A 10,779-nucleotide genomic window follows, 5' to 3' on the forward strand; every position below is an offset into this window, starting at 1 on the left:
TCCTGTTCGCAGGAAAATCCACCCTCTCCTCCCAGTGTACTTGGCTTTGGGATGCCATAGGTGACAACTCTGACAATCGGCAAGATGTCTAGATACAGAAAACACTGTCCCCTCCACCATCCCAAGGCTCAGTTTCTAGAGCTTTCCTGGTTGTGGCAGAAGAGGCTGGACAGTGGTCCAAGAGATGATGATGGTGTCTTGGTCCAGGGGGGCAAGACAGAGCCCGATTTGAAGATGAATCCATTAAATGGAATTGCCAGTGGATGAACTGGAGAGCAGTGACAACTGACAAAGTTCGGGGCCTGAGCCCAAAGAAGGACTGAGCTGTCATTTAGTGAGATGGGGAAGATGATGGGCAGCTTTGATGCGGGACTGTGAGTCAAGATTTCAGGTCTTGACATGTTACATCTGAGATGCTCTAGAGACCCTGAGTGGACATCTGAGGGGGCAAATGGTTGGATATATGAGTCTGGAGCTCAGGGAGAGTCTGAGCTGGGGATGGAAATTTGGGGGCTGTCAGCGTATCTGTGTTCCTTGATGCCAAGAGGCTGGATGACATCACCTGGGACGCTCACTGCTGGGTGTGCGGGGTGGGCAGTGGAATGCAAGAGCCCTGCAGGCTGGGAGCGCTCTGTGGAAGTGGAGGGGGGAGCGGGTACTGCTGCCATGATAGGTTTCCCCCACTATCTGAAAGTAGAGCATTCCCACAAAACCTTGCATAAGCCAAAATGGTGTAAAGTGAAGAAGTGGTGATCAGTAATTCATTTGAAAAAAAGTTCTAGCGTTCTGAGGCCCAAAAAATAACCTCACTTAGGCTTTTCTGATACCTCAGGCTACATCTTGCTAACGGATGTGCAGAATTAACTGGGATAAGGAGATGCTCCCAGACGCAGTTCCAAGCTCTGGTGGCTGGAGGTGGGGATGCTGCCGGGTGTGGTTTTGGGGAAGGAGCTCGGTGGAACTGCTCTTGCTGCCTGGGGTGTGCAGCTGCCTCTGTTACACTGGCTTGCTTTGGAACAAAATGCCGGACCGTCTTCAGTTTTCGTGAAAGCAGAACTGTCTTCTGATTTCTTTTGGTTCGTGAAAAGAGGTACTAATGTAGGTCTTTTGTAAAAGCGAAGTGGTGTAACTCAAACTTTCAAAAAGAAGAGAATACCTAGAGTATTACCACGTTAGGTGTTCAGACTGCGGTGGGCACATTTTTGCCAGGGACTCTAATAGAACACGTGTATTTACAAGTAAGATCAGCGATCCGATGCTGAGCGCCTACCCTAGTCAGACTCTGGTAGACCAGAGAACTCTGAGGACGGGCAGCCAGGACCTTCGTGGGGCATGAAATGCTGCAGAGTGGACCCTCCCTCCAAGGGGTGGACTTGATTCTGTCCTTGTCCTGCTGGCCATCTGCACCTGGAAAGACTCACCTGGGGTATATCCCCGACCTGTCACCTAGACTAGTTTCTCTATGTCCTTGATGCTCAGCTTTTTCATGTGTGGAATGAGCACACTCACCCTTCTCTTGCAGAGCTGCTGCAAGGAAACCATGGGAAGAGATGGCCATATAAGCCCTTGACCTGTGATACCGCCTTGGATCCTTACAGCAGTCCTTTGAGGTATAGCCTTTTATTAATTCCCATTTTACAGATGAGAAAACTGAGACTCAGAGAGTAATGTCTAGCTGAAGTCCCTACTTCTATTCCCTTGCCCACTCCAAAGTGAGACCACAGCAAGGAATGAATGAGGGCCTCACTCCACAGGCCAGTGATCTTCGGGTGGTGTATGCTTGAGTTTTGGAGAGCCTGGGATTGCATGGGGGCCCAGTAGGAGAGCGCTGCTGCTGATTAACCATGTCTGCTCTGGGCACAGGAGAGGCAAATGTTGAGTGTGTCCCATCCTTTGCGTGCCTTGCCCTCAAATCCTTCCTTCTGTTGATAGCTAAGTCTCTGCAGAGATCACTGTTACAATGAGCTGAGCAGAAAACAGTAGTATCTGGTCCAACCCCCAAATTTCCCTCTGGAGTTTCCACGTGTCTCCATTCCCCTGCTCTATCACTAAAGGTGTAGGTAACACTACCCTGTGTGTAGTGAGGAAGGGGTCAAAAGGATGGGACTTTCAAGCTTCTTGAGGATCATCTCAGTGCCTGGCACCAGCTGAGACTCTCCTCATGGAGCATGTTAAATCTGAACATCACATCTGGTATGACATTGCCATTTTACAGAGGAGCGAATTGGAACTTCTAGATGTTATGTAGCTTGCTCCAGATAGCACAGCTGCTAAGTGTCGGCACTGGGTTGTACAGAAACCCAGGCATTGTCTACTGCATAACACTGATTCTCGGGGAGACCCAAGCCCCTCCAAGGGCTCTGCCAGGCTGTATTTCCTGGCAGGCTGTGGGCAGCCTGAGAGCTCAGCAGAGACGAACCCCAGCTGACTTCTCCAGCATCAGTGCATGCTACCTTCCTTGCCTCCTTCTTGCTCTGATAGAGCCTCCGTCTCTCTTGGGTCCCCCAAAGTCCCTCCTCCCCCAGATCTGTCCCCAGCAGCCAGGGGAAGGCGGGCACCCCCATGTCCCAGGGAGCTCCATGGAACGGCCATCTGCCAGTGGCTAAGAAGAGGTTATGAAGCATCTGTTCTTGGAGCCTGGGTTCTGGGGGAATCCTGGGCTACTCTGCCCAGCTGGGGCCAGATGGAGAAGGCTCCCACGCCTCCGGCTTTCTCCTGAGGAGCCAGGCTGGTCCTCCTCCACCTCCCTCAGTGGCTTAAGGCTGGAAAATGGCTCACCGGCCTGGCACTTGCAGGCAGACGACCTGATTTCCCACTTGCAGTGGCTAAAGCCCTCTGGTCTCCTGCTTGCCTATTCTTGCCTCTAACCTCTGCCTTCAGTCTTCTCACCTGTAGAACTTGGGGGAGGGGCTGTCGCTGGGGGGCAGGGATGAGCTGCAGTGCCTGAAAGGTGGGATCGGGTGGGGGGGGGGGGCTGCTGTTGTGTGGGCCAGCGCGGGCTGTGCCTGGGAGGAGTTGGCCCCGCCTGCTCTGGTTAAAGCCTGCTTGATTCTCAAGAAGCCAGTGGACAGTCCTGCTTCCCCCGGTGTCTGAAGCTGCCTGGTTTCCAGGCAGACCTCTGCGCTTTGCCCAGCTCTCCCCCTACACTGGCGACCCTTCCTGCTCACTCCTCCCACCTCAGGAGCTCTGACTCCCAGGAGTGGGGTCTTGCTTGGGAAACGCTGGGGCTTGTTTTTCCTTTTGGGAACTGCCCCCCCACTTTCTCAATTGGCAGCGGGGGATGGGTGTAGAAACCCAAACGGGAACAAGTTATGGCTCCTACCCTAAGTTTTCCAGGTTTTAATGGGCTTTGGTAGCTTCCTTTGAACTGGGATAGATGATTTTGTGAGCTAAGAAGGGTAAACCGATTCTATTAGATGTCTAAATTCACAGAACAGGAATGGAGGTGTTAAAAAGGAGGGTGTGTGTCCTTGTCAGGGCCCTCCTGGGATTTCTGGTTTCGTTCCTTAGAATGGTCCCATGTCAGGTGTTTGGAGGATGTCTGGAGCTCTGTGATTCCGCATCCCTTCCAGAAAGGGTGTGAGGGTCACTGGTCTGTGAGCTGAGGAGGCTGCCCGCAAGGCGTCTGCTTCATTTTGATTCGTTTACTTGTCCAGCGTTCAGTACACATTTACTGAGGCAGCAATTTCCAGGTTGAATCTGAAACGTATCCCAGATCGGGGCAAAGCCTGAATGGCAATCTAATGACCCACTTTGGAAACTGCTGGGTCTCCTTGGGCAGTTTGGCCTGAGGGACTGAGTCAATCGTGGTACCCTAAAGCAATAGAGCAAAACCAAGCCAAGCCAGCTTGGAACGAAGAGCCGTGTCTGAGACAGCTCCTTGTGAGCTGCAGGGGTGCGGGCTGCCCAGGGAAGACAGGCAGCAGAGGACAGAAAGAGGAATCTGGAGGCAGGTAGGAACTGGGGGAGAGAGAGAACCTTGGAAGCTGCTGGCCTAGAAGCTGCAGCTGAAAAGTGGGTGAGGAGGGGAAGGTCTGGAGTGTTCGGAGGGAATGTCCAGGGCAGCGTTCGAGCCCTGGGAACCCCAGTGTCCCAGGGCAGGTGTGGCAAGAATCTATCCTTCCCCACTGCCAAGGGACACCACCGATGGCTCGTCAGAGAACCAGATGCCGGGAGGGGCTGGAGGAGAACCCAAAGGAGGAGTCCTCAAGAAAGCTGCCCCGTGAGGAAGAAGGAGAACCAGAAGCTACGGACTGGAGTTAGTGACACAGAAGTGGATGGAGTGTGGGGAGGGGGTGCAGAAGCTAGGCTGAAGTTGGCTGGTGTTGCTGACAGGGTGGGGGACAGTGAATCCTTCTCAGACATGTTCAGAGAAAAGAGAAGAAGTCAGACTGGAAGACGTGAGAAGAATCTGGCAGAGGAGGAGAGGCGGATGGAGGAAGGGGTGGGTCTGGACAGCCCCACGACCTGTCCAGTGGACTGCCATTGCCAGGGACCACTTCCCCGAAGAAATCTGAGCAGATCCCCACCTATAGGTAGACATAGGCTCAGCTGCTCTTACTGAAGCCAGGGGCAGTGAGGGGCCAAGCGTGCCCATCCGTGCCTCCCTTGCCTTCCCTGGAGCCTCCCAGCAGCCCTGAGCTCCTGGAATGCCCTCGCCTCAGACCACCCCTTCATCTCAGAGAGAGCTGGCTGCCTGAAGCTACAGAGAAAATCTGGTGGCGGAGTCAGGAGCTGCAGCTTCTCCCCCACCTACCGCCTCCAGCTCCTCATTCAGAGTGTTTGACTATACATTTATTCATTCAACAAACATTTACTGAGTGCTCACTGCATGCCAGGCACTGGGCCTATAGGGGAGGGGTGAATGAAGAGATGTGTAGGAACCGCTTCCGAACAGCCTAGAATATCTGCGGGCACGTCCTCTTATCCTCAGGGAATGGGTATGCAGAGAGCTGTCTTGTGCTGATGGCCTCTCTTTGTGTAGACAGGGCTTCCCAGGGCCCTTTACCAGCCGTTTCCATTTCCAGCGGCTCAACACGATCACCCCAGCCCTCTGGGGGGCAGGTGTCCCTGCATGGCAGCCTTCTCACCTGGCCTGGCTTGGCCCCCTCTTCCATTTCCGCAGCAGCAGTAACGACAATAACAAGAACTTACCGAGCTTGTTCTGGCTCCGTCCGGACACCGCTCTGGGGACAGTGAATCCCACCGTCACTGTATTCCCCAGGGCATGCCTGGTGACCGTCCCCCTCAGGCAGGGTATACCAGTTTCCTCTACCTGACCATGGCAGCCGTCCCTTGATGTTTAAAGATTTAACGGTGGACGTTTCGACTACTGGGAAGAGAGGACCCCAACTCCAAGATGGGGGACAAGTCACCAGTGGTACATATTCGAATAGACATCCGTGAGTGGGAGTGAGGGATTGGCTAGAGTGAGCCTGGGAGCTGGGAGAGGACAAAGAGATATCATCGGAGGGGGCTAAGGAGGGGTCCTGGATTTCACACAGGCTCGTAGTCCTGAGTCATCAAGGAGAAGGCATGTTCTCTCAAACTGCATCAAGTGATGGTGGTTTTGGGGGGGCACAGGGAACATCATGAGAGAAAGCGGGTGGCTGCCATGGGGACAGGTGAAGGGGTCCCCCAGGTGGGTGGGGCTGGTGGAGACTAGGGGAGTAAGCCCAAGGGGGCTGTAGCCTTGATCCCCAGGGGTACACCCGATTAAGCCCATCACTTGGACTTACAGACATCAGGGAGCCATGAGAAGGATGTTATGGGCAAAGTCATCTCAAGGCTTCATTAGATGAAATGAATTAGTAAATGAGGGGCTTCGTGGTAGAGATGCTGCAGGGAGGGTTTCCTTAGGACAGTGAACTCTGACGAGGATGTTCTGTGGAGCACCAGTCCTGTGAGACATTCCTTGTGGTCAGTTAAATTTGGGAAGGCCACTGGGCTTTCTCTTTTCTATGGCAGTCTCACAACACACATCACCACATTAAAGGCTCTGAAAAGTCCTGCGGTCACAAAAGCTACTTAACTTGTCTCACTCAGCATTTCCCACATTCATTTGGCCATGGAATTAAAAAAAAAAACAAAAAAGTAATCTCATTAATATCCCTCAGAGGAGCCCCGCCCCACACTTTGGGAAGTGCTGATATGGAGGGACCAGTAAAGGACAGATGTCGCTTGCAAATGTCAGGGGTCTTCTGTGTTGCCCTCCCCAAACCCCTCATAGCACATCAGCCCCTTATCAGACCCTTGGAGCCCTATGGCCAAACATCTAGAAGCATTCTCTGCAACCCTGTCTCCAAGCCCAGCCCTTGCCTGGCCCCGGGACACACGGAGAATGTGGGAAGGAGACTTACAGGGACAGGGGCGTTTGAAGGACATGTAATCCTTGGAACAGAATAGCGGAGCCAGCCTGCCGACTTGTTGAGTCCCGACTTAGAGTAAAGAAGGACCTGCCGGTCACCTGTAGAGACACAAACAAGCAGATGTTGGGGGAACGCCCACACAGCACCCCCCGATCCCCAAGATACACATGTCCGTTGGCTGTGCACCTCTGGGGAAAAGGTGGGGACTTTGACAGCATATGCCCAGTCTGGGCATGGGTGGGGGTTGCTGAGGGAGCTCTGGGCTGCAGAGTGTGGGGGTTCTGGGGCAGAGGTGGGGTAAAAGCATGTGGGGATCTCAGTGATGGGTGGAGAGGGGAAATCTTATCTGGGTGGATCCTTGAACAGGCATGAGAGATTCCCTGGAGTTCTCCTGTCTCTTGAACCTGTGAGAAGCCACTGCCTGAGACAACTACAAGGGACCATGGCATTCTGAGCATCTTATAAATGGAAGGACCCTTAAAGACCAGCCCAAGGCCCTCCTATCACAGAAGGGGAACAGACCTGGAAAGGGTGAGGAACAAGTTCAAGGTCCCAGAGCTGGCTTTGGAAGGGTGATTAGAGTTGCTTAACTGAAACCTTATTATTATTATTATTATTACTGTTATCCCAACAGTAATGGGATAACTTTAAGGGGATGATGCTCTTTTCATTCTCATTTTATAAATAAGGAAGTTGAGGCTCAGAGAGAGGTAATGTAGCTTGTCTAAGGTCACACAGCTTCTAATTACAGGCTGGGACTAGACCCCAGGTCTGTTTGACTCCAAAGCCCCCATTGTCAGCCTTAGAAGGCACCTAATAAATGCCAAGAGAATGCAAATGTCTCTTTCCCCAAATCCCCGGTCCCCATGTCAGCCTGGTGTGATACTGGAAAGCCCATGCAGCAAGAGAGCACCCATGTGTGAGAGAGGAAACATTTTTAAAAAGTAACGTAACCTTCCATGCTGCTAAAGGTCTGAGTTGGTTCAGTCTCTTCTGAGCTCCAAGTGACATAAAGCTGTATGAACAGCAGGGGGATACGATTCTTATTTTCTAGGGACTGTGGTCACTAGACTTGCAGAAACCAAACTGCACCTCTGGGGATTGCTGAGCAGGGACTCTGAATATGGAGCTCAGTGGGCTCTTGGTGGGGGAGCGGGGGGGGGGGGGAGCTTGTAGCCAGAAGCTAACAGGCAGAGAGCCTGGCCCCTCTAGGTCCCCAGGAGGCAGCTGACCTCCCTGGTCCTGGGGATGACACTGTGGACAGAACTTCTGTGTAAGAGGCAGGTCCAGAGGTTCCCATCCTTGTCTCTTACAGAGATCCTTTTTATTATCTACCCTTTTCCCCTCCAAATGGGAGCCACGTTTTGATGGAGACCATTGGCCAAATTGCACTGATGAATAATTTTTTTTTTTTTTTTCTATTTAGTCAATGAACCAAGGACTTACCTTTGGAGAGGCTGAGCTCAGAAGTCCAGTCCCCAGGTTGGTATCAACTCTGCCACTCCGGGGAGTGTGACTTTGGGCAAAGCACTTCACCTCTCTAAGCTGTGGTGTCCTCAGGGGGAAAGCAGGGTAAGGCCCTTCGCCAAGTTCGAGGATGAAAGGTATGTACTTCATGTTCATTCTGATGTCTGAGGGGGTGGGAGGGAGGGAGGGAGCCATTGCTGCTGCTGACCCTGAAATCCCTCTTTCCAGATGGCTCCTTCTAGCTCAGCCTTCTGGGTGTGAACCCCGGGCTGATCTGATGCCCACTCCCAGTCCCCACAGAAACCAACAAGAGTTTTGATGGGGGAAGTGAGGGTAGGATGTGATCTCCCGAGGCCTGGTAGAGAAGTCTCTCTGGTGTGGCAGGCTGCTTGGGGAGCTGTGATTTCACACCAGAAAATTCATGAAGAATCTCAGGGCTTGGGATCTACACTTTCTAAAAACACATGTGTGTACATGGGTCTGTGTTCGTGTTTGTGGGTGCGCCCGTGTGCACTGCAGCCATGTATGTGTCTGGAGGGGGACTTAAGTGGGCTGACAGGTCATCTCTTGTGCTGCTTCCAGAGAGGTCTTTCTTAAAGGTGAAATGGATCATGTCACTTTCTTTCATAACTCCCTGGTATCTTTAGGTGAATCACCTGACTTCTACCATGATCTCCATAGCCCTGGGACTCTGCTCACCTCTCTGGGGAATTGGCATAATATGGATGCTTATTAAAAATATGCTGAATGTATACTTCCTGTAGGGCCACACTGGTGCTATGTGGGGGGTGCTGACCACCCCCTAAACTCCAAGTGGTTGTCCCCAAGGTCTTGCTTCTCCTAGAGGCCCCCTGTACCCTCTCCTCTTTCCTTCCCCTGGACCCTGTGACTCTTAGATGAAGGCTGAGGCTGTGGAGATGGGGGGTGAGGAAGTGGGAGATGGGCTGCTTAGGGCAGGGTGCGCCAAGAATCCTCGCATTGCACATTTTGCGGTCAGTCTGGGTGTTTGGTGGACAACGTGTATGTTTCCCAATGGCTCAGGAGGCTGGCAAGGGACTGGGTCAGGTAGACATTTCTGTATATGGAAGCCTTCTGGGCACTCGAGCTTTCAGGTGTGACCTACACTCACCAAACAGCTGCACACGCCAGGTAATAGGATCAACATTCCTGTCACATGTCCCCTGATGTGGGTAGCATCATTTTCATTTTTCAGATGAGAAAACTGAGGCTCAGTGACTTGGCCCACCCGAGTTCACAGAGAGCAGATGGAGGAAGACCTGTGGAGGGTGGGGTCCTGTCCCCCAGTGTTCCCCAGTTACACCAGGGACACACCACAGAGATCTGACACCCTTGGTGTTCTGGCTGGCCAGCTTTCTGGACCTTCCCTGGCCTTTTATGCCTCCAGGCTATTCCCTCTCCCTTGCATGTCCTGCCCTTCCTCTCTACCTGGCATACTCCCATTAGCTTTCGACATTCAGCTCAAGACACCTCTTCAGTGAAGTCCTCTGTGACTGCTGTAGATGGAATAGTCGCTTTGGCTGTGCCCCCACAGCACCTGGATATCCCTCCAGGACAGCTCTTCTTCTAACTTGTTCTAGATTATTCGTTTCTTGTGTGGGTATGCAGGACAAGTGTGGCCTCTGGGAATTCACTTGGGGCTGGGCATTGAGGGGACATTCCAAAGTATGAGGAATCTAGAAAAATCTCCCTTGGTCTGATGTCATCATCAGACTGCAGTGTTGAGGCTGCCTTGTAATGATGCTCAGCTTCCTGAGGAGAAGGACGCCCATGTAAGGAACTTACATGGTTCATGACATCGTGGGTGACAATGATGCTGACGTTAGCTAGGGTACCATTCCCTGCATCATGTAACCCAATCTGTACCTCATACACATCTTCTTGCTGCATTCTCCCAGGATCTCTGGCTTACATCAGTTTATTCAAATATTTACCAAACTCCAAGAGCTGTCACACAAAACCCTTGGAAAACAAAAGGAGGGGTTTTGGGCGAGGGGTCCTAAAATGGCAATCTCGGCCTCACAGTGTTCTCCTCCCCTCCCCCAATTGTGGATTTCAACATGGGGACCTACAGGAAAACCATTTCATGGTAGCATCAGATCCTCTGCTTGGGTGGAGCTTGGGTTGGGGTCATCGAGACAAAGGAGATGGATGTCAGGTGTCTGTGTGCGCAAGTGCCCACCCTGCTCTCCCCACATGTGACCAGAGCGGCAGTGAGGACACAGCAGGGTGGGGGTGGTGGATGGCCAGGTCTGGCACAGATGGGCTGAGATTGTGTTTTGCTGGGCGACGAGTTCCGAAGCGGGGACTGCGGGAGTGGGGGGTTGGGATTGGACCCACTCTCAGGTCACGTCTCCCCCTGCCCGCCTGTCTCGGAGCCCGGCATCCGAGGCGAGGCGCGTTCCTGTCTGTGACTCATCTGCGACAGTATTGTCTGGCTAGGAATCGGGAGGGCGGGCGGCGGCGGCACTCCAGGCTCTGAAGTGGCTTAATGGTGTGCGGCAAGTCCACGTCACTCCCATTCCGCCTCACGTCCCCGCTCCCAGAATACCTCGTCTGGGGCCCACTGCGACACTCAGACCTGGGCAAATGCGTATGTGGCAGAGGGGGGGCGGCGCCGCGCCCCTGGCGGGCAGAGCCTGGCTGGCGGAGCAGAGCTGGCGCAGACAGTGTGCAGAGGCGGCACGGCGCATGCGCGGCAGTCGGACCCGGGAGGGTTGTGCCGCACCGCGGTAGACAGCGGACAGCGAGGGGCCGCAGGAGTGGGCTGGCCTGTGGAGGAGGCCACGTGACGCGGTGACGCCGCTGCGGCGCCCGCTCTACCGCAGTCACGTGTCGTCGGCCCAGGGGATCGCAAAACAAACCCCCCATTTTGCAGATGTCAACACTGAGATTCAGAGACAGGGAGGGGGCTGGGTGAGATAAT

The 10,779-nt window shown here is 53.3% G+C and overlaps 1 protein-coding gene across 2 annotated transcripts in view; it reads right to left on the reverse strand.

Annotated features, from left to right (window-relative positions):
* Nucleotides 1–10,779, reverse strand: part of BEAN1 (brain expressed associated with NEDD4 1) — a 36,436-nt gene that overhangs the window by 20,065 nt on the left and 5,592 nt on the right. Inside the window, exons 1-2 of one of the 2 annotated variants that reach the window (XM_059152993.1) lie at nucleotides 6,360–6,455; nucleotides 5,739–5,900 (exon numbers count right to left, since the gene is read on the reverse strand). In XM_059152993.1, the coding sequence (XP_059008976.1) occupies nucleotides 5,739–5,781 (43 nt within the window). In that variant the 5' untranslated portion in view covers nucleotides 5,782–5,900; nucleotides 6,360–6,455. Of the gene's footprint in view, nucleotides 1–5,738; nucleotides 5,901–6,359; nucleotides 6,467–10,779 lie in introns of those variants that run through there. The other variant, XM_059152994.1, reaches the window with a different exon arrangement.

This window comes from Mustela lutreola, chromosome 16, assembly GCF_030435805.1.
Source record: "Mustela lutreola isolate mMusLut2 chromosome 16, mMusLut2.pri, whole genome shotgun sequence".
NCBI classification, from domain to species: domain Eukaryota; kingdom Metazoa; phylum Chordata; class Mammalia; order Carnivora; family Mustelidae; genus Mustela; species Mustela lutreola.